The sequence below is a fragment of the Mauremys reevesii genome, linkage group 5, assembly GCF_016161935.1.
Source record: "Mauremys reevesii isolate NIE-2019 linkage group 5, ASM1616193v1, whole genome shotgun sequence".
In the NCBI taxonomy this organism is placed as follows: domain Eukaryota; kingdom Metazoa; phylum Chordata; order Testudines; family Geoemydidae; genus Mauremys; species Mauremys reevesii.
This window is the reverse complement of record NC_052627.1, coordinates 98,222,618-98,246,882: the sequence shown is the minus strand read 5'-3', so window position 1 is coordinate 98,246,882 and position 24,265 is coordinate 98,222,618. Positions and strand designations below refer to the sequence as shown.

The window sequence follows — 24,265 nt, the reverse complement described above, 5'->3', positions numbered from 1 at the left end:
CTGAAATAGTGGCCAAATGGACCTTGGTAGATGAAAGGGGCAGGCCTTGGAGCTTGAGATGTGGAAGGTAGTCCAGGATCAACTGAGCGAGTTTCGCTCAAGCCAAATACCTTTATCCAAGGTTCAACAAGCGAACCGCTCCCATTTGGCAATGTAAGTCGCTCTGGTGGAGGGATTTCTGCTGCCCAACAGGACCTGCTGGACAGCAGCCAAGCACTTCTGCTTCTCCACATTTAACCATGCAGTAGCCAAGCCATCAGATGCAGCGCTGTCAGGTTCAGATGCAGAAGACTGACGTGGTTTTGGGACAGCAGGTCCCACCTGAGTGGTAGCTGTAATAGAGTAGCCACCGAGAGGCCCAACAGCATGACAAACCAGTGCTAATGTGGCCAAGCTGGCACTATGAGGATCACCTTCGCCCTGTACTGCTTGATTTTCATGAGGACCCTGTGAATCAGCAGCACTGGAGGGAAGGCGTACAAGAGAGCCTCCTACCACGGGAGCAGAAAAGCATCTGAAAGGGAGCCTCTGTTGATCCCCCGAATCAAGCAGAAAAAGTGGCATTTCCTGTTCTGCCAGGCTTGGAACTGAGCCTCGGGGAGGAAGGCTCTGGCCTGAGTAGAGTAGAGTCGAGTCGAGTTCATTGTTTAACTCTGTGAGTTGTACTGAAATTAAGATTGATTTTTTTCTTGTTTATTAACAGCCCCAGGTTGCAACAGCTGGATAAAATCAGATTGAGATGCCGTTGCACCTGATCCTGGGACCAGTCTTTTATAAGCCAGCCATCGAGGTACAAATATATTTGCACCCCTTGGGGCCTCCGGTAAGCTGCCATTGGAGCTATGCATTTTGTAAACATTTGAGGCTGCCAAGAGCCTGAATGGCAGCACTGTGAATTGAAAATGGTGGTGGCCCAACATAAAACAGAGGAAATGTCTGTGCCCCGGGAAAATGGAAACGTGTGTCCTTCAAGTCAAGGGCAGTTTACCAGTCTCCCAGATCCAGGGAGGGAATAATGTAAAATTTTAATTCTTGAGAGACTTGTAGAGGCGGAGCAGGTCCAGAATGGGTCTGAGGCCCCTTTTGCTTTTGGGATTGGGAAGTAGCGGGAATAGAACCCTTACCCCTTCAAGTCTGGGGGGACCTCCTCTATTGCCCCTGGGAGTTCTCTACCTCCTGCATGAGGAGTTGCCCATGAGAAGGGTCCCTGAAGAGGGATGGGGAAAGGGGGGGGGGACTGAGGGTCGTTCACAAATTGCAGATATTACGTTGAGCACCCAACAGTCTGAGGTCAGTCACAACCAGGCCAACCGGAAGGGGCGTAGGCAGTTGAGGAAAGAGCAGGGGGGTGGGTCCCGGGAAGTGACTGGGGCACCATCCTTGGGCGTATCCTCAAAATGCCTGCTTCTTGCTTTCTTCACCCCTGGAAGAACCAGGCTGGGCAGAGGAATGGAAAGATGAAGGGTGACGGTATTTAAATCCTTTGTGTCTGTCCTTCTTCCAGTAGGAGCTGTACCAGGGAACACCCAGGACCTCGACGGAGGCAGAGACGGTGAGGGACGCAACAACTTTCTAGCCTGCAGAGGAGTGTGTAGGCCCAAGAAATGGAGGGTAGCACAGGAGTCTTTAAGGCCATGGAGCAATGCATCAGTCAGCTCTGAAAAGAGCCCTGCTCCCTCAAACAGGAGGTACTGAAGGGTAGTCTGCATCTCCTGGGACAGCCCAGAAGACTGTAACCAGGAGGTGTACCTCATGACCACCACTGCAGTGACTACCCAAGCCGCTGAGTCCATAGCGTCCCAGGCCACCTGGAGGGTGCCTCTCACCACTGCTTTGCCCTCTGCCACCAAGGCAGCAAACTCCCGGGCTTGGTCCTGTGGGAGACTCACCTTGAACTTGCTGATGGAGTCCCACAGGTTGAAATTGTTCCTGCCTAGCAATAAAGAGTCCTGTGGTACCTTATAGACTAACGGACATATTGGAGTATAAGCTTTCGTGGGTGAATACCCACTTCGTCAGATGAATGTAGTGGAAATTTGCAGAAGCAGGTATAAATATGCAAGCAAGAATCAGTCTAGAGATAATGAGGTTAGTTCAATCAGGGAGGATGAGGCCCTCTTCTAGCAGTTGAGGTGTGAGGCCTAGCAGGGGCTGATGGTTAGAAACCCAAAATTACAGACTGGTTGTCGAATAAATTTTCTTGCCAAACCAGTCCATCCTGTTGGCATCTTTATTTTTTGGTGTGCTACTCGTCTGGTCCTTTCACTGACAGCGGACATGATCTGGGACCCCACTGGGACTCTAACCCCTAAACTACTATGCTAACAGTTAACTTAAAGGCCTAGGTCTAGCTAAATACCTATCAACTAACAATAAAAAAGACAGAACAATGGACTGTAAGAACCGCTAATGCTCTTGCGATGCAAGACAAGGCACTCCGACCAATCGCCACAGGCTGTATGAAGGAACTGAAAGGGTGTAGGTTTGGCAGCGCCAAATATACCAATGCATGAGCGTGGCACTCAAGGGGGCACTACAGCCAACCCTATTACTATCGCTAAGGCAAAAATCTCTGACAACTGTGCACATGGGCACTTACACACCTAGAATGGAATCAACATGAGTAAGCGCTCGAATAAGATTTAATTTACCCTTTCCTGATAAATCAGAGGAGACATTTTACTAACCCTAAGCCATTTTTGGTATGTTTGTCTGTAAGAATGTGATGTTACAAACCAACGGCAAGGTGGTATGAAGAGGAAAGGGGGCGGGGGGAATGGTTTCTGAAGCATTTCCTAGTATGTGGGAATAAGTGTAATACAGTTTACAAGATTTTCTGTAGTACTATATATATTTGGGGGGACAGCTTTGCAGCTCTAGCATCATCTATTGATGTCACTTTCATCTCTTTGCCCACACATTTTTCAGCAAACAGCAGCAAAAAAGCAACAAAACCCATTACTAGAGAGAGAGAGAGAGAGAGACACAGACATCCAGTCACAGCTTAAGACAAAGTAAATCAGCAAACAGTAAAAGGGGCTGGTGTTTCATTCTGCTCAGGATTGAATCACCTGTCAATAACACTCTCAGATGGACTTTATTATTTCTTTTATAAATTTCAATCTTTGAAAACAAATCCTTTTTCTATTATGTTTATAAATGTCTGCCTTCATACAAACTGACAATTATTTTGCACAGCAGCTTCGATATGAAATGTTCTCCAAATGTTTTATACTGTATACAAACATTTTAAAGTACAGTTATGAAAATATACTATCAAAATGGCAGATTTGCAATAAGCGTTTAAAAAGCTAACTCAAAAAATACCATATATACTCGTTCATAAGCTGAATATTTTTGGTAAAAATATCAGAGGGGTAGCCGTGTTAGTCTGGTTCTGTAGAAGCAGCAAAGAATCCTGTGGCACCTTATAGACTAAAATGTAAATTATAGGTAAAAATGTGACGCATCAAGCCCGAGGGTCAGCTTATATATGGGTCTACACCAAAATTTCATGATTTTAAACTCTATGGAATCATTTAATTGGATATCTAAATACAGGGATCAGCACCCTGGCGGGCCGGGCCGGTTTGTTTACCTGCCGAATCCTCAGGTTCGGCCAATCGCGGCTCCCACTGGCCGCGGTTCACCGCTCCAGGCCAATGGAGGTGGCAGGAAGCAGCGGCCAGCACATCCCTCGGTTAAACCCTCCCCTCATCCTTTCTTTGCCAGTGTTACTTGTTCATTTGAATGATTTAGATTTTCATAAGTGATGAAATTCTGGTCCATCAAAGTCAAAGGCAAAACTCCTGTTGACTTCATTGGAGCCAGGATTTCGCAAAATGTATTTTTGTTACTTGCCCCAACTGTATTTGGAAAAAAAAAAAAAAAAAAAAGAGGAGGCAGGAGATCTGCCATCTTGAGTCATTCACTGATGCAAAGAAATTTTAAGTGTTTTGTTCACTTTCAAAGTTCTAATAGCTCTGTAACAAACTTTTCTCATCTTGTCTCGTTCCCATTAGCTATTTATTGATACTTTGGACTGTGCAGTTTTTCTCTAAATGACTTATGAAGTAATACCAAGGATTTCAATATAGCAGAATATAGATTTATCATGCCTAGAAGCCCGTGGAACTCCATTTAGAAAATTGTACACTACAAAAACATGACCACAAGTTCATGGACATAATATGAAAGTCTGGAGGCTTTGCTGTTTCATCACCACCACACATTTGGTCAATACTAACTAATATTGAAGAATTCCATATAGATGTACTAATGGGTTAATCTGCTGTCTTCACATATCAAAGCTGAATAGAAACCATACTAAAGTAGTATTTTTAACTCTTCAAAATCATGCCACAATAAATTGCTTATCACTATCAGATACGATATCTGGCAGGCATGCTGAAAACCTGGATAATTATGGAGTAATATCCTAAGAAACTATTACTATGCCAAAGCTCTTATATCCATATGGCTTTTAATGGTTCAGATAATGTGAACACTATGCATTTAAATGAAGTCTGCCACACTAAAGTGGAGAAAAATTCAACATATTCACGCTCACCATAAAAAAAATCAGTTGATGCCCCTGCTGGAATTACTTCCAAATAGTTCAGAATTTCCATTAAACTATCAAATCAGTTCAGGGAAAACTTCTCTGCTTGACAGAAATATTATAATGAAAGCAATAATAAAATCTGACTTAGAACTAGAAGCTTTTCCGAGCACGGATATCTCTGAAATTATATATTATATATATTAGTATAATCTGTTGGACTATGGTTGAATAGCATACCCACTGCCCCTAGTTGGGCTGTGTGTTTTATCACTGAACCTTTCAATATGTGTCTTTAAAAAAAAGGCTCAGGGAAAGGTGTTAGTTTTCCATCTGTGTTGCCATATTCAGTTATGTTGTGCAATACATTTTTAGGAAATTAAAAAGTGCTTATGAGAGAATTAAAATACTGGAGACACAGATGAGTTAATAATTTACTTGGGACATAGATGTAGGTATGTAGTATGTAAGGTCTTGGAAAAATTTTTGAAGGAGAAAGTAGTTAAGGACATTGAGGTCAATGGTAATTGGGACAAAATACAACATGGTTTTACAAAACCAACCTGATCTTCTTCTTTGAGAAGGTAACAGATTTTCTAGACAAAGGAAACGCAGTGGATCTAATTTACCTCGATTTTAGTAAGGCATTTGACACGGTTCCACATGGGGAATTATTAGTTAAATTGGAAAAGATAGGGATCAATATGAAAATTGAAAGGTGGATAAGGAACTGGTTAAAGGGGAGACTACAACGGGTCGTACTGAAAGGTTAACTGTCAGGCTGGAAGGAAGTTACTATTTGAGTTCCTCAGGGATCAGTTTTGGGGCCAGTCTTATTTAACCTTTTTATTACTGACCTTGGCACAAAAAGCGGGAATGTGCTAATAAAGTCTGCGGATGATACAAAGCTGGGAGGTATTGCTAACACAGAGAAGGACCGGGATATCATACAGGAAGATCTGGATGACCTTGTAAACTGGAGTAATAATTTAATAGTGAAAAGTGCAAGGTCATGCATTTAGGGATTAATAACAAGAATTTTAGTTATAAATTGGGGACGCATCAGTTGGAAGTAACAGAGGAGGAGAAAGACCTCGGAGTATTGGTTGATCACAGGATGACTATGAGACGCCAATGTAATATGGCCATTAAAAAAGCTAATGCAGTTTTAGGATGCATCAGGTGAGGTATTTCCAGCAAAGATAAGGAGGTGTTAGTACCGTTATACAAGGCACTGGTGAGACCTCATCTGGAATACTGTGTGCAGTTCTGGTCTCCCATGTTTAAGAAGGATGAATTCAAACTGGAACAGGTTCAGAGAAGGGCTACTAGGATGATCCGAGGAATGGAAAACCTGTCTTATGAAAGGAAACTCAAAGAGCTTGGCTTGTTTAGCCTAACCAAAAGGCTGAGGGGGGATATGATAGCTCTTTATAAATATATCAGAGGGATTAATATTAGGGAGGGAGAGGAATTATTTAAGATTAGTACCAATGTGGACACAAGAACAAATGGATATAAACTGGACACTAGGAAGTTTAGACTTGAAATTAGACGAAGGTTTCTAACCATCAGATGAGTGAAGTTCTGGAACAGCCTTCCAAGGGGAGTAGTGGGGGCAAAAGACATATCTGGCTTTAAGACTAAACTTGATATGTTTATGGAGGGGATGATACGATGGGATAGCCTAATTTTTCAAAGATCAATTGCCAAATTATCAGCAGGTAAGTATGCCCAGTGGTCTGTAATGGGATGTTAGATGGGATGGGATCTGAGTTACTACAGAGAATTCTGTCCTGGGTGCTGGCTGGTGAGTCTTGCCCACATGCTCAGGGTTTAACTGATCGCCATATTTGGGGCTGGGAAGGAATTTTCCTCTAGGGCAGATTGGCAGAGGCCCTGGAGGTTTTTCGCCTCCCTCTGCAGCATGGGGCACGGGTCACTTATTGGAGGATTCTCTGCAGCTTGAGGTCTTCAAACCACAATTTGAGGACTTCAATAACTCAGACATAGGTTAGGGGTTTGTTATAGAAGTGGATGGGTGAGATTGTATGGCCTGCATTGTGATGATCATAATGGTCCCTTCTGACCTTAAAGTCTATGAGTAACAGGTATTTATGATATTGGAGGTTTGCTATAAATGACAATCAAATCATTCATAAATGCAACTCTGCAATTGTTGTCTCCTCCCACATGCAAAAGAAAGAGAAAACAACCTATCTTCTGCCATCACCAGATGTCCAAATGGTCCACTAGTCCGAGTACCATTGTTTTCTGTACTTACCTGCATATCGTTCACTCCCTCAATATCATATAATTATCAACAGTCACATTATCAGATGAGGGTTTTTCCCCTTAATCTGAGAATGTCTTTAGACTTCCAACACAGTGCTGTTTTCCTAAGGTCTGAACCTTGCATGAAAAAAAAAAAGAGTCTTTCATTTTCACACCCCTTATCACTATCTTGTCAGTTTTGTTTTCATCATGCTTGCTTTCCTTCAGCTATCTTGCTGGCAGGAAATTGCTAATGGCTTGGGTAAGCCATTCTTCACTTAGTTTTATCCAACTAAACCATAGCTAAAGAATGTGCAAGCTTTTCATCTTAATTCTAGAAAGGTTTCACATCAGTCAAGAAGTAGCTTTCACCAGTTATTGAGCATAATTGTCCTTGTCTGTACAAGGAAAATTGCACAGTTTAGATATCAAAACTACAAAATTCTACTTTGAAATAGACATTGCTTCACTAACATTCCCTTGCACCTAGTATCAAAAAGTCCTTTTTCTACGTTTCTATGTTACTGATTAAAGTCATGCATTAAATAAAGAATAAAAAGGATGAACCACACATACCACTTTCTGCTCTTACTTCTAAGTTGATTTAAATAATGAACCTGGGATATAGTAGTCAAGTAAAGACAGAAGCAGTGTGAAATTTTTAGAAGGGTTCTCATTCTTTTTGTCTACTTGGGAAAGAAAACTAGGGCTTTCTGAAGAGGCCTAGATATGAGTGATGGAATATCTCTCAATATGAAAATTTTACTTACTTAAAATGCACTGTTAGCATTTTCTGACACAAACTTAAGATTTACTTAATAAACAGAGCAATTTTTTTCTTTTAAAAGGCCACAGTTTACTTAGAAACCATAACTGCAAAAATATGACAGATAAGCAAGAATCCTAAAACCCAATCAGCCTAAAAATCAGACCACATCTACTATAGTTTTAAAATTGATAATATACAAATGAACACCTTACCTTCCTTTTTCAACAAGCAGCAGGACATCTATTTTTTCTCCATTTTGAATCACACTGCTGATTGCTGCAAACAAAACATAATGACATTTTCCTCTTGGAAATATGTATAACAAATTTTAAATGACCAAAGAAACATGAAGTTCATCAAAATGTTTTAAATTTAGCATGTATTTTGAAAAAGTGAACATACGGCAAATTATTAAAGCATAAAAACAAACTCCAATAGATCCAAAAGTATATCAGGAAAAACAACCTGGATAATAACCAAGTAAAAATAAGCAGATTTTTAATGTAAAGCACACTTCACTGTTTTGCTGCATCAAATTAACCTTAACCTGGAAAAAAAGCATGTTACAGTACTGTACAGGGGCATAAGTAAACTGGATTCTGGAACCTGTCAGCTTGCTTGCATTCCAATGGCTGTGAATATTTACAATATCATATTATGGAGGAAAACTCACTAGTGTAGTGTGAAGACCATTTCCACTTTTGATTATGTTGATTTATATTGTGTGTGTCTATATAGATATACATAAGTATCCATACGTAGATAGACACCCCCCTATATAAAAGTATACATATCGAGTATGTGCAACATACTCCACTATATTTTTATAAGCAGCATTATCTAATCAGTAAAAGGTTTGAAAGGTAAAACTCAGTTGAAGCATTTTTGTGTCTATCTACAAACTGGGCTCTCTGAATAGGTAATCTCTTGCAAAGGGTCTGTGGAACATCTTCATGTTGCCACCTACCTCAAGAGACAGCAAAATCTTGAATTTCAATCAAGTTCAATAAGCGTATCCTGGTGCATGTATCAAATGCCAGTAGCTTCCATTTTTCCATTGTGTCACATATACACAATACCTCATTTAAATTCACTATTGCTTGAACACATGGAAGATGGGAGAAAAAGTGGCGAGTGACTCTGAAGAGTCATTATTTTGCAAACTTCACTGACCAGTATATAATTCAATTTCCTCAGTAGTGCGAAAGACCCTTACTTTTTGGCAATTGAAAAGTCAGAATCTAAGGAGGATGGACAGTCTGGGTACCCTAGGATTTCAGAAGAAATTATATGACTAGTATTACAAGATGTCCATTCCATCATCAGAATCGAAGCAATACTACTTGCCGAAGGACCAATATTAAAAAAGTAGGCCTTCATGCATCCTTGCACAGTCAATTGCAAAAAACCCTGAAATTCTGAATTCGCATATAACTAATCCCAATGCAATTGTTTCAGATTTTGATGTCCACAGACCTGACAACTGTAAGTCAAGCTCGGAAAGTATTCCAAAGATTAAACGAGAGCCAGAGGTACTGATGGGGAAATTAAAGGAGGCCAAGAGGTCTGCTGTCTTTTAAGTTAGTTCTTGCTTGAAGTGGAAAACAGTCTCAGATATAATAGCTGTGCAGGTGGATAGAGCTACAAATAGATAAGAAGAATAGCATGTATGAAGAACTATATATAAAGAGATAATAAAATTTATGAGAAGCATAATTACTAACCTTTCCCACCCCCCTCCCTATATTCCATGCTGCCCTGCTATGTATAATTATATTATAAAACTAAAGAGGGCTCCAAAATCTAATTACTCTATTATGGAGCACAGTGTAATATACTATAGAACGTATTAAATAAATATATTCCTATCTTCCTCGCATCATGAAATTGAGCAAAGGAAAATTTGATACTAAAGTAACAGATGAGTGAAAAACACTAGATGGTGAAATAGTTTTCCAAGAAGACTATTATTTTCCAGTAAATTTGCATACTTCAAAACTAGACCAGTCAATCGTCTCAAGAATACACATTGAATGTTTCTGCATTGACAGGAAAAAAAACAACAGACCCAATAGGTCATATATTATTCTATGATCCTGCACTCTTGTAAGAAAGATACCACTATAACTAGACCAGACTTGGTTTACTAACTATGATGCTATGAAAATAGCTTTAATCTGGGCAACAATGGTAAAAGAGAAACAAATATAGATACAGACAGCACAGTATGAGAGTGGATGGGGATGGCATTTGGTGCATGCAATGGGATGTGTGCATTGAATTCCTTGACATTCATGATTTTAATGTTATACAGATATTCCCAAAAGCGGGGATCAGAATAAGTTTCTTAGAACACACGCTAAAACATTTCCAATATTCTCTGAAATCTTACTTAGCTCCTGCAGTCTCCTTAGATGTATTGAATCCTCTTGAGCATTCTCCATTTCAAGACAAAAATGTAGACTTGACTTATCTATAGCAAACCAGCCTTTTCTCCACTGATCAAGATTATGGCAATCTTTGTAGTACAGCTGGCCAATCAGATCGTAGTCTCTCTTTAACAAACATTCAGCCACAAAGGGAACAAAATGCTGCCAAGAAAAATGAGAAAAAATAAGCCACTGCAAATACCAAAGTTATACATACACAAAATAATAACGCCTATGTATTAAATGGGGATGAGGTGACAATATAGATAGATATTGCACCCCTTAATAAGGATATAAAGTAAATACAGACGTTAAATCCTAAAACCAAATGTAAAATCAGGAATAGTACATTTTTCCAATTCTGGTCTCTAAGCTTGCAAAGTCAGTGATCTATTTTTATTATAAGTAATGTAACCTTTAGGTACTTTGATTTAATTCAGTAGCAAATATGTGAAAAGCATAATTGTAGCCATACTGCTCAGTTGATGTAAGCTCCTATTGCATGGATCAGTATCCATTGATACTAACACCTACTGAGACACTAGCACATATACAACCGCATTCTTAAGGTCAGTGTTAGAATACTGCATACCAATTCTCCTTGTGTTTCATTGCATTATCTCAATACACATCTACATTACAGTAGATATTTTCTTCTGCTGCACAGAAAGCCTTTGCACTCCAGATAGATCAGTATTCATCAACCTACATTAAAGAACGGTTTCCCAGACGATTCTAAGCTAACAATGCCACTTTATATCTTATGTAAAGGCTCTTGGCCTAACTTGCACAGATAATTATCAGCATTACCTTGGCTATTGCCCAGGTCCATTTTCTCTGTGAATGTGCAGTTTCAGCACCAAATAGAAAAACACGTTCTGACAGTAAGTAGATTTCAAAGGTAAAAATGGCCCTAAAGCAAGCAAGAGAATAAAAAAAGCAGTTGTATTTAGGATAATATGAAATAGCCAATAGCTCAATTTTTCTCTCTCTCATATACTCTCATTCCTATGGAAATTCATCTGCATTTTTCTTTTAATGTTACATTATATAAAGTAGCTAATACCATAAAACAGTTTATATTATACAGTCATAGCAGGATGGTTACAGTACTTTTTAGGTCAATACATTTTGTGAAGGCATTGCATATTGAGCTTTGAATTAAGTTTAAATGAAAATTTCATTGAAAGAGTATTATTTGATCTTGAAATTTTATGTAAGTTCAGGTCAAATCATTGTCACAATACATTTAAAACATATTATGCTTGTTGAATATAAGCAGACTGTACCCACTGAAAAGGACGTTGCAAATGATTCCTTACTAATATTAAAAAGTACCTAATATTTTAAAGGTTGGCTAATCAAAATTCACATTTTGCTAATACTAACATAAAAATAATGATGCTGCCATTATCAAAGAAAATCAGGCTGAATTCCTAGCCAAGATTTTCTCTCTTTGACCTCTTCCCCTAGCCTGACACATTTGGGTTGTGTCTCTTTCTTGCAAATACTGGAGGTAGTTCAGATTTGTCTACAAGCTTTCCATATTGTTCATGCCCCTCCACCCTCATTCCAAGTGAGCACTTCCAAAGTTATATGGAAATTCTTATTAGTAGTAGGCTAAGCCTCTCAACAGTAACAGCTTATTCCATTCCATTAAGAACAGATATGAAATTAAATAGGCCATCATATAGTCACCCAACAAACTTCTCAGGTTGGGTGGACTGGAGGAAATATCATTCCCAGAAAGGAAATGAGGCAAGAAGTTTTCAACTCTAGACCTTCGACCCAGGCAGATACAATTGGTAAGGTAGAATTAATTAGGGAGAGATTAGTAGTAGTATTTATTTATTTTGGGCGCCGTAGAGCACCTTCCTGCCAAACAATGCTTTTGCAAAGAAATGAAGGCCAAGCCAGTTGAAATTCATGAATGTGTTCATGCATCAGCAGGTGTCAGCTTTATAGATTTCCTTTGTGGGTGTCAATGTCCTTTCCACTTCAGGATACTTCCATCCTGAAACTTGCTAAATGGGTTTTGATTCTTTTTGGAATCAGTGTCTCTGTGGCTTCACATAATACAATACTACTGGCACTTCCTCCGGAGGTTTTGGATGCAAATAGATAAAGATGATATGAGGGAGTTTTTCTTGCTTTGTTAAGGTATCCTTTAACTTCTCTTCACACATCTAAGGTGACATTCTGGCACCAATGAAGTCCACGGCTGTTATGCCATTGATTTCAATGAAGCCAAGATTTCACTGTATTGCATGACGTGTTTTTTTCCTGTGTGTTAAGGCTTTGGGCAAAATGAGGGAAGAATGATTTCCTAAGATCTAGGGCAAGAAGAGTTAAAGTTCTGTGGTGAAAGAAAGACTCTGGAGTACAATGGACTACCTTTTCTATCCCTGTCAGTCAAAAAGTAGGGAAAAAATTTCTCCCCTCCCCCCAACCTTTGAAATGATTTCGACCAGTTCTACTGTCAATCTAGATACATGTATGTTCCCGTCACTGTGCTTTCTAAAAATCTCAAAAACAGAAGCAGGGCAGAAATATCATCCTTATTCACTAGGATGGGAACCAAATTGCACAAGATGTCTGTGACAAAGCTGGGAAGTGCATATGTATTCCCCAAATCCAAGTTTAGAGCCTTAAAGAGTTCATTTAGTCCATCCATTATGCTAACACTCAGCTCTTATCGAGTCCTTTCCATCTGTAGATCTCAAAGTGTTTTACAACAGAGTTCAGCATCATTAGCTTCATTTTACAGATGAGGAAACTGAAGCACAGAGAAGAAAAGTGACTTGCCTAAGCTCACCCAGCAGACCAGTAGCAGAGCCAGGAACAGAGCCCACATCTCTCAAGTCCAAGTCAAGGGCTCTATCCACTAGGCAACAGAGTCTCCCAGTAAAGGTCGCGTTTTCTAAGACACAGATTTTGAAGACACTTTTTGCAAATGCAGTTGTGACCAGGAAGCAGGGCTTTAGGAAAAGGAATTAAGGGATTTATATATATGCCATTGATTTGAATGGATGGTTCATGTCAACTTGTAGCACTGTGAGTAGATCCAAAGTAGGGAAGTTAGGCCTGATTGTTCATTTGAATATGTGTTTCCTTAAGAAAACCCAATATCGTGGAGACATTTACCAGAGATTTAGATGAGCCTGCATTCATGACGGTGTTTGACACAGAGATGTGTCGATACGTAGTTTTAACCTACGGCATAAGAAATCCAGAAGATCAAGAATGCCTGGCTTTCTAGGCCATTCGCTCTCTGAGTTGACACCTGAAGGAGATGTGTGTCCAGACTCTTGCATAAATCAATAGAGTGGAAGTCTTGTATGTGGCTAGGACAGTATCTATTATCCTGGAAAGTACATCCTCTTCAGAAATTACTTAACTCTTCAATAGTCATGCTGTGAGGTACAGTTCAGAAGAAGAAGTGAGCCCTGGGCTGGAAGATACATGATCAAACCCTAGAGACTGTTGGACATCTCTGAACTGGCCTCCTTTTTTTGCAGAAAGAGAGGCACAACCCAAATGTTTTGGCCTGGGGGAGAAGTCAGTCTCCGAAATGAATGTTCCAATTTATCATCATTTAGCAATTTGTATATTAAGGATAAATTCCTTCTACAGAAAATGTGGACTTCCTTACTTTAATTTATGCTGCCCTTTCAAAGTTACCCTGCATAACATTTTTATTGTCTACTAATAAAAACAATTGCCAAAGACTATTTAGTTATTTCTGGTCACCCACATAAAACAGCTCGACTCTTTTGTAAAAGTCCAGGAACATGTGACGCAAGAGTGAACACGTCACTTCTTAGGACAAAAGCTAGAAAATGTCTTCATTTATTTTGAATGACTAATTTTGGAACCTACCCTGTATTTAAAAAGGAGTCTTCTTTGTGCACCACAAGACAGATAACTTCACTGATGTCAATCATACCATTAGGAGTGGTTGTTTTATCATTTTCATAGTAACTCAAGAAGCCACTTTCCAAAGTACACCACCTTTTATTGCAGTCTGTGGTTAAAAAGACATTCAGTATGTCACAGGATACTACAATTATTAATATTATATAAGATACATAGCTATAGTAATTACTTCTCCCACTGACTTTAATGGGGCTGGGATTTCACCTGTAGCGCTCATACGGCAATACCTATACCTAATATAGCAAAACCCTAAAGAAAGAATATTAATGTATGGTACTTCAACCAGATATCTGTGAGCATAATGCACTCATTTTAAATGAGTATTAGAAGTACAGATATCAAGTTGCTTTACAAGTTTCCCGTTGCTACTTTACACAGCTTGATGGGAGGTAGAAAATTTAATACTGAATTTGGTTTGTTCACTGTTACAGAACCATAAGATACAGAATTAAAAAACCCACAAAACTCCAAAGTTAGAAATATTGAAATTTGCAGGAACAATGTATCTTGACAACAGTGGATTACAAAATGAACAGCTGAATCATAGCATACAACAGAGAAAAGGTGTTACTATTTTTTTCATGAACACTGGAAATAGAGGCCAACACAGAGTCAATCCATTTTCCACTGTAAGGTGATGCTACAGTGCCCACTCAATGTCATAAGGCTAAGGAAAACAATCTAAACCTTTCAAAGATTCTAGGGAAAACATGAAAGGTCGTACTGTCCAGAACTTATACGCATTGCAGACTACAGAACACAACAAGAAAAACAGTGTCAAAAGTTTTATTATTGTAAGTGATCTTGAAAACATGAAAAATTTGCTCTCAGAAGACTAGCAACTCATGCTGTCAAATCAGAGAACACACGAAGGATTGTTTCATTAATCTAATACAATTTTTAGTTTGGTTTGTGTTTTAGGAGGACAGGAACGAGAGTGGGTTGTGTATTATAAGCCCGATTCTCTAGTCGCTCACAACAGTGAAACTCCATGGAATTCAACGGAGTTATTTACAGTGGGGTATATTGTATATATACTGTAACTATGCTGGTGTCTAGAAGACCTCATGTTCAACAGTTCTTTAATAAATACAATATTGAAGAGGTTTTAAATGTCACAGACAAATGTTTATGTCTGGAGGATAAATGTACTAGGAACAGTTTCTGGCTGAGGTTAGATGATATTTATGTGCATACAATGCTGTGAACATTGGCAATATAGTAATGTTAACAATACATAGCATTTATAAGAGGTTGAGTTAATCCACATTTTATCCTGAATTAATTATCAATGAGAGACACCAAATCATAGATAGGAATACCCACAAGCTACCATATACATTTATATATTAAATAGATCACTTAAGCAACTTACAGCATTATTGGAAACATTTATTAAAATTGGATGTTTCCTACCTTTCAGAAACCTAAAAACCATACACTGTTTAAGAGAACATATTATAAACTTTCTAGGTAAATCTTAGGTTAGGAATGCTTCTTAAGTTCCACTAGGAGAGTTAAAGGCACTCAGTATTGCACAGGATCAGGTCCTAAGAGATGATAAGCCATATTGCTGGATTTGAAGAACCTTCTCAGCCTTGTAATTTTGCACATAGACTGTAGGAAAAAATAACCCTGTTCTTGGATTGTTCCATTTCATAAACTGGCTCTGCCAACAACTGTGATCCAATTGGCTAATGAGGATTTATGTTCAGGTAATTTTCTCCAGTGGGCACAGACATCATGACATACAATAGCTTTATGTTTTAATTAATGTTTGTACAGTGTTTGAATAGGTAAAGCAAGAATTTGTTATTATTAGGCTCAGCAGTCCTATCTAGGACAAGCTATAAATGAGAAACACTAAAATGTAGACAGAAGTATAAAAATAATCTGCCGGTGAGAGCTGAGCATATTTAGCTCCTCATAGGACTTGGTTTTAAGTGCTTCGCAATGAACATATGTCCACACCACAAACTATTCCATTTAACTAGCCCTAGAATAGGAATGTTTATACAGGGCATGGCTGACATACGTATAAGATAACTGAGGGGGGAAAAAAACATCACTTCACTAGCCTACAGTTCAGTGCTCAATCCTTAGAGGATAAGAGTCTGTTACAGCTTCTGCTATAGGAATTGGCTCTTCAGCTTTGGAGGTCCCTGGTTCAATCCCTAGGGTGTTGGCCAAAATAGCAGCCATCACATCGGTATTTGCATTTTAGAATTAAAAGTGACACTTAATATAATTCAGTATTGGAAATACCTGGAATTCTTTGATAAAAGCTTTCAAACTGCTTTAGTGCCAACGCCAAAAATATTACAATATGATTCAGAATCCCAAAAACTCAGAAATATATATTTTTAAAAAAGCATCAGTGATAGAATTTTGTCTGTCTTCTGTTTTTTTTAACTCCCCCTGCACACTTCACAATGTGCAACTACAAATTGAAAATTTAACCTTATATACATAAATAAAATGTTCTATGCAGTCAGGGGCGGCTCTAGGCACCAGCGCGCCAAGCAGGCGCTTGGGGCGGCCGTTTCCCTGGGGGGCGGCATTTGGCTCCTGGGAGCTCGCTGCCGCGGCACTGCCGCAGGCCCGGGAGATGGACCGGCGGACCTGCTGACGCGCGCATGACTGGCCCGTCCGTCCCGCCCTCCGGCTCGTTGAGCTCTCGCAGCGCGCGCAGGTGCCCGGCCCGGGCTCGTGGCTCCGGTGGACCCGCCGGGCCGGGACCCGCGCCGAGACCGGACCGAGAGGGGACCCGAGACCGGGGGGGGGACCCGGGCGCCGGCGCTGCGGCTGGGCAAGCAGCACAGGCCGCCCCCCTGTATGCAGTGTTATAGCTATGTCAGTCCCAAGATATTAGACAAAGTGGGTGACGAAATTCAACTTCTGTTGGTGAGAAAGACAAGCTTTTGAGCTCACACAGAGCTCTTCTTCAGGCCTGCAAAACTTTCTCTGAGTATCACAGCTAAATGTAAGATGGAACAGATTGCTCAGCCAAACCATGGGGACAGCAACAGGTACTAGGATGGCTCCCCAGTATGCCAACCTCTTCATGGACCAACTTGAAGAAGAATTTCTCAGCAAATGCACCACAAAACCAATAATATATTTGAGATACATTGATGATATTTCCATCCTCTGGACAGATGACTCTCTCTGCAACATTCCCACACCAGCATCAACTTCCTGGACACTATGATCAGCTTCAGCAATGGAAACCTACAGACAACTATATATAAGAAAACCATGGATCACCACACCTACCTTCATAGATTCAGTAACCACCCCAAACACACCAAGAAATCTGTTATCTACAGCCAGGCATTCAGATACCACAGAATATGCTCCAAGGAGAAAATCCAGGATATACACCTTAACACACTTAACATCATGTTCACCAAACAAGGGGACTCCACCAGAGAAGTGGGATAACTGTTAGTCTGGATCTGTAAAAAGTGACAAAGAGTCCTGTGGCACCTTATAGACTAACAGACATATTGGAGCATAAACTTTTGTGTGTGAATACCCACTTTGACAGACACATGTAGTGGAAATTTCCAGAGGCAGGTATAAATATGCACACAAGAATCAGACTAGAGATAACGAGGTTAGTTCAATCAGGGAGGATGAGGCCCTCTTCTGGCAGCTGAGGTGTGAACACCAAGGGAGGAGGCTGCCAAACAACTCTCCAGTACCAAATTCTACAGGCCACTCTCCTCAGATCCCACTGAGGAATATACTAAGAAACTGCACTATCTACTCAGGACACTCCCTACACTAACACAGGAACAAATCAACATACCTTTAGAGCCCCGAACGGGGTTATTCTATCTACTACCCAAGATCCACAAACCTGGAAACTTTGGACACTCCATCATCTCTGGAATTGGCACTCTCAGTGAAGGACTGTCCAGATATGTGGACTCTCTATTCAGACCCTACACCACCAGCATTCACAGTTATCTCTGTGACACCACTGATTTCCTGAGAAAACTACAATGCGTTGGTGATGTTCCAGAAAACACCATCCTAGCCACCATGGACATGGAGGCTCTCTACACAAACATCCCAAACACAGATGGAATACAAGCTGTCAGGAACAGTATCCCTGATGATGCCACAGCACAACTGGTTGCTGAGTTCTATGACTTTATCCTCAAGCACAATTATTTCAAATTTGGTGACAATATATACCTCCAGACCAGTGGCATCCGCATGGCCCCACAATATGCCAACATTTTTATGGCTGACCTGGAACAACGCTTCCTCAGCTCTTGTCCACTCACACACCCCTTCTCTACCTATGCTACATTGATGACATCATCATCTGGACCCATGGGAAGGAGACTCTGGAAGAATTCCACCACAACTTCAACAGCTTCCACCCCACCATCAACCTCAGCCTGGACCAATCTACATGGGAGGTCCATTTCCTAGACAACACAGTACAAATAAGTGATGGTCACATTAACACCACCCTATACCGAAAACCCACCGACCACTGTGCCTACCTTCATGCCTTCAGCTTCCATCCTGGACATACCACACGATCCATCATCTACAGCCAAGTGCTGAGGTACAACCACATTTGCTCCAACCAACACCTATAGACAGAGACCAACACCTACAAGATCTTCACCAAGCATTCTCAAAACTACAATACCCGCACGAGGAAATAAGGAAACAAATCAAAAGGGCCAGACGTGTACCCAGAAGCCTCCTACTGCAAGACAAACCCAAGAAAGAAACCAACAGAACTCCATTGGCCATCACCTACAGTCCTCAGCTAAAACCTCTCCAATGCATTATCAATGATCTGCAACCCATCCTGGACAACGATCCCTCGCTTTCACAGGCCAGGGGAGGCAGCCCAGTCCTCACTCGCAGACAACCCGCCAACCTTAAGCATATTCTCACCAGCAATCACACACCGCACCATAGTAACTCTAACTCAGGAACCAATCCATGCAACAAATCTTGATGCCAGCTCTGCCCACATATCTACACCAGTGACACCATCACAGGACCTAACCAGACCAGCTACAACATCACCGGTTCATTCACCTGCACGTCCACCAATGTTATATAGGCCATCATGTGCCAGCAATGCTCCTCTGCTATGTACATCGGCCAAACTGGACAGTCCCTACGTTAAAGGATAAATGGACACAAGTCAGATATTAGGAATGGCAATATACAAAAACCTGTAGGAGAACATTTCAACATCCCTGGACACACAATAGCAGATTTAAAGGTAGCCATCCTACAGCAAAAAAAACTTCAGGACCAGACTTCAAAGAGAAACTGCTGAGGTTCAGTTCATCTGCAAATTTGACACCATCAGCTCAGGATTAAACAAAGACTGTGAATGGCTAGCCAACTACAAAAGCAGTTTCTCCTCCCTTTGTGTTCACACCTCAGCTGCTAGAATAGGGCCTCATCCTCCGACTGAACTAACCTCGTTATCTCTAGACTGATTCTTGCCTGCATATTTATACCTGCCTCTGGAAGTTTCCACTACATGCATCTGACGAAGTGGGTATTCACCCACAAAAGCTTATGCTACAATACGTCTGTTAGTCCTGTGGCACCTTATAGACTCTTTGTCACCCCTTCCACCAGAGAAGTAGATAGTATCCTGGAATGGACTACCCAAATAACTTGATAAAATCAGCAGAAATAAATTCTGTTATAAACGCACATCCTTAGCTGTCACATAGCACCCCACACTGCAGCCTATACGGGTATCATCAAACAAGTACAACTCGTACTCAATGGGGATCCAACCTGAAAGAAATCTTTCTGAACACCCTCTTCTAGTTTTCAAACAACCCAAACCCCTCAACCTCTTCAAGCTTATCATCAGAAGCAAGCTCCCCAGAGACCAGGACACATCAACTCAATGCGGCACCAGACCCTGCCAGGACAGCAAATGCAAAACCTGCAGCCATAGCTTCACTGCTACAATGATCAGCCCCCACAACACACCTTTCAAGATCCATGGGTCTTACTGTTCAAAAGCCCAGCCTAGCAGCTTAAATTCATTACTCTGCTAGACACCAAAAATCATAGACTAAACAGAGACACAAGATTTATGGCTCATTACAACAATCTATAACCCACTAACAACTCCCTCAGATGCTTCCCGCCCCTTTCCTCCCCTCTCACTGGAAGGGTATCAATGGACCTCTTCACCTTGAATGGTCGCTTAAACATGTGTTAACTAGTTATGTTAAACAATCTTTTCCCTCTTGAATTTAGCTGGGACACTCTAAGTCTCCCAGACCCAAAGGGGGGAGCTGTGTAAGCTCAAAAGCTTGTCTCTCTCACCAACTTCCGTTGGTCCAAAAAAAGATATTACCTCACCCATCTTCTCTCTGAATAAAATGATCACATACCAAAAAAATGTAGCCCCTGGGTCCATGACTCCCCTCCATCCCACTGTTCAGAGGTTTCCCCAGCTCCCTCAGCCTCCAATTTCTGGAAGGCTCCGGCAGCTCCCAGTCACCAACTCTCAATTCTATCCAGCTAGGTAGCAAATTTCCCTTGGGCTACTGCCTCCATTTACTCCCCCTCACTGTTCTGTGGAGGGCTGGGATAAGGATGCTGTTGCTGCCAAACTTGGAGAGGGGATGGCTCCACTGTGCTGAAACTGCACAGTGCTCTCGGTGCACAAAGAGCATAGGGATGCCCCAGTACTGTGACAGCCATTAAGGCTGTATGCAGCACATTGACTTTCTAGAGGTTAAGAGGGAAAATTGCAGCAACTCAAGCAATATTCCTGAACTGCCTGTAATCTCACTGGATTTGAAACAGTTGAACACTAGGCATATTTGGATGCAATCTGAATGCTGAGGCTTGGACCTAAGCTGTTTTTTATTCCTTTTCTTAGCTCGTGATGTACTGGTGATTTTAACTCAGAAAACTAGAAACCTGAAATTCAGGATTTCTCAGTGATTGTTGAAATGCAAGACCAATTACACTGTTAATGAACAGCCATATTTCTGCCCTCCCTCTCCCCTCTCCTCCCCCCTCCCCTTTTATGGAGCTAAAAGACTAACTTTTAGCAAAACCTTTGTATGAAGTCCATTAAAGATGCAGTGGTTGGGGATTGGGACGCCAGTCTTTCCCTCTGGTGACCTAAATGTTCTTCCCACCTTTTTACTTTTCAGATATTTATTTGTCTTTTTCCTTTTCTTCTCCAGCAACTTTTGACCAGAGAGAGATGTGTGGTTACTAGGGTGACCAGATGTCCTGATTTTATAGGGACAATCCCGATTTTTGGGTCTTTTCTTGTATAGTCTCCTATAACCCCCCACACCTGTCCCGATTTTTCACACTTGCTGTCTGGTCACCCTAGCGGTTACTGTGATTTTCTTTGAGTGAATACTAACTTCTTTTGCTTCTTTAAACACTGCTGTCATTTTAGAGATGTAGTTTGTCCTTACAGAGCTTTTAAAAATCTATTGTTAGAACTTAAGACACTAAACTCATCCATTGTACAGAATCAATCAAGTACAGAAAGTAAAAGATATTTACCTTCTTTCAATTTCCTGTCTGAAAATAGCTTAGCAGCATTATAAGAAACTTTGTATAAAAATTCACAAAGAAAAGTAGAATGTGAAGCATCTTGAGAGAAGCCACTTTCAAAATCAGTATCATAGTTTGGGAAATCTATGAAGAGAACAAAGCCAATAAACACCACACAGAATTTCCATTATTAACATTTACAGCCATTTGACCTCCTGCATCTCATTTCTTGAATACATAACTGATAGTGTACGCAGTTTTCTTCACCTCATGCTATGCATTATTTAAATTATATTCCTATTATTTTATATATTATTCTAATTGAGTTATTTCTTGCATATATTAAGTAAAATAATGAAGTGTGAATTAAAATACTTACATTAGTTACGATGTTACTGTAATCGAGCAAGGATAAATGTAAAGTATCATATATATATATATAAAAGTAAACTAGTTGCTTTACTAAACTTAATATACTTAAACAAAGAATTTGTTTCCTGAAGTCTCAATCATGGCTTTGCTGCAAGCTCAGAGCAAAGAGCAAAACGAGACTGACAGTCACCGTCAGCTTTCCAGTTTTCCCCTTACTCTGAGGAAGGAAGGGCCTTGTGCCAAGCACACTACATAGCTATCCTGGTTTGAGCACTGCGGGGAAGAGAGACATAGAGCAGATTGAAAGACTCCTATCTTGACTATCTGAAGCCTTAAGATCATTGCACCACTTGCTTCGAATGGAATATGGCTGCTTCTTAAGTGAGAGTGTGCATTACACAAGGCACTAGAGTTTGCACTGGCTTCTGATTAGTGTCTGGGTGAATATAAGGAATACAAAGCCCTAAATAATTTGGGAACTCACTGCCTGAGACCACATCTCAGAGCTAATATTGTCCTGATCTAAGACAGAAGGTGTTAATGGCAGTGTTTCCCAGAATCCTTGAACTCTCTCCTCTCCCTGATCAGTCCAGAGTTGTTGACTTTCAAGGCATGCTCTAAGGTTTCTCTCTTTTCTCTGAGCTACAAGAGAAGGCATGAGAGGAGGGAACCAGGATTGGTTTGGTGGGAGTAATGCTGTTATTTTATGCTGACTTGATTAAAAGGATGAGCTATATTTTGGAAGACAGATTTGTGAAAGATGGATAAGTCTGTGTGTGGCAGATACTGTTAATGATTCAAAGGCTTGTAGTAAGCACCAACAGCCTCAGAAACGTGCTTTGAACAAATTAAATGGATACTTAAGTAAAAGTCCCACAATCATCATCATCATTATATGGTCTCTCCAGGTTCTCTCTGGGATTTATACAAAGGCTCTTGATTTCCACCAACAAGCATGCAAGTTACACGTGACTTTTTCTCAATTAAGGGAGACCTTAAGCATCATGTTTTAGCAAAGGAAGTGGCGTCAAAACACAATTGTATTTCAGCAAAAATGAAATTTAACTAATTCCACCACCCCACATTCCTACACCATGCCAAGCACATTTGTCAAAGACTTATACTTTTTCAACCCAGTACTGATGTTCTAGATTTTTCCTCCATTAGCTCGTTACATAAAGAGAGTTTCACTAAAAACATGAAAAGGAAATAATAAAACTCTATACCTGAGAATTTATTGTGGTAGAGGAATTCCATTTGCAGCCTTTGTCCTGCTTTCTTGGCTAGTAAGTAAGGAGTACTGTAAACAGGATCTCCAGTGGCACACATAACATCAGCTCCACTAAATAGCAATGTCATTGTTTCCAACACATCTTGTTTAACTACTGCAGCACACAGGGCCTGGTCATGTAGGGGGGAAATGACAAGTCAGTTTAAAACTGAAAATGAATGGGAGTAAGTATTATTATATTTTTATTTAGATGCAAATTCCGTTGTCCCTGAACTAAACCCCCACACCCTCATTCACAGATCTGCATACAGTGGAAAGTAGTAGGAGGGAAGACCCTGCAGTGGGGTCTGAATCCTCCATGTTCTGCAGAGAAAAGGCTGTGTGAAATTATTACAAAGGGATGGCTGGCTTTAGTCAACAGATATGCTTGTAGAGGTAGCATACTGCACTAACCCTCTCCCTCCATAGCCTTAAGACAATTTCTCTCTCTCACATCTAAACTTCTACAGAAAGCTCTTGTTGTCAAGTCCCTGGTATTTGGAGTTGACTGAAAGGACAAAATTTGGTCCCAAAACTCTATGCTATTAAAAAGTTAAGTGAAATTAATAGATTGTATTTTGAAAATCATGTCTTTGATTGGTAAAGTGATTAATGATTCTGAGGCGCCTCAATTTTAGGGTACCCAATTTGAGATAACTTAAAAGAGGCCGGATTTTCAGAGGGTGGGTACTTAGCACTTCCTGAAAATGAGGGCCCTTTAACAAGTGTGAACTTGGGTGACATCAATCATTAGTCAAATCAAATCTCTCTTGAAAATATTGGTACACATCTTTAAATCAAGAGAAATTATGGTACACGATTTCTGCACTCTGCACCAGTTTAAGTTCCGTGATTTAGTGTGCATTTAATATAAATGTATTTGAACTATTTAATAAACAGGTTTCTCTGAAATGAAAGACAACATACTCTTGTTGCATTGAGCAATTCTATCATGCCAGTTACCTAAGTCAACATGTGTTTATCTAGTATACATGAAAGGACTTTATGTTACTATAAAAGAGTGAAAATGACCCATAGAACCGAGGGACTGGAAGTGACCGCAAAAAGGTCATCTAATCCAGTCTCCAGTACTGAGGCAGGACTAAGTATTA

The 24,265-nt window shown here is 40.4% G+C and overlaps 1 protein-coding gene across 3 annotated transcripts in view; it reads right to left on the bottom strand.

The window, feature by feature from the left end:
* ARAP2 (ArfGAP with RhoGAP domain, ankyrin repeat and PH domain 2) overlaps nt 1-24,265 on the bottom strand; it is a 199,969-nt gene that overhangs the window by 72,435 nt on the left and 103,269 nt on the right. For all 3 annotated transcript variants that reach the window (XM_039541886.1, XM_039541887.1, XM_039541888.1), the window contains exons 14-19: nt 23,110-23,284; nt 21,521-21,655; nt 13,913-14,057; nt 10,844-10,946; nt 9,997-10,195; nt 7,817-7,880 (exon numbers count right to left, since the gene is read on the bottom strand). In XM_039541886.1, coding sequence (XP_039397820.1) covers nt 7,817-7,880; nt 9,997-10,195; nt 10,844-10,946; nt 13,913-14,057; nt 21,521-21,655; nt 23,110-23,284 — 821 coding nt within the window. The remainder of the gene's footprint in view (nt 1-7,816; nt 7,881-9,996; nt 10,196-10,843; nt 10,947-13,912; nt 14,058-21,520; nt 21,656-23,109; nt 23,285-24,265) is intronic.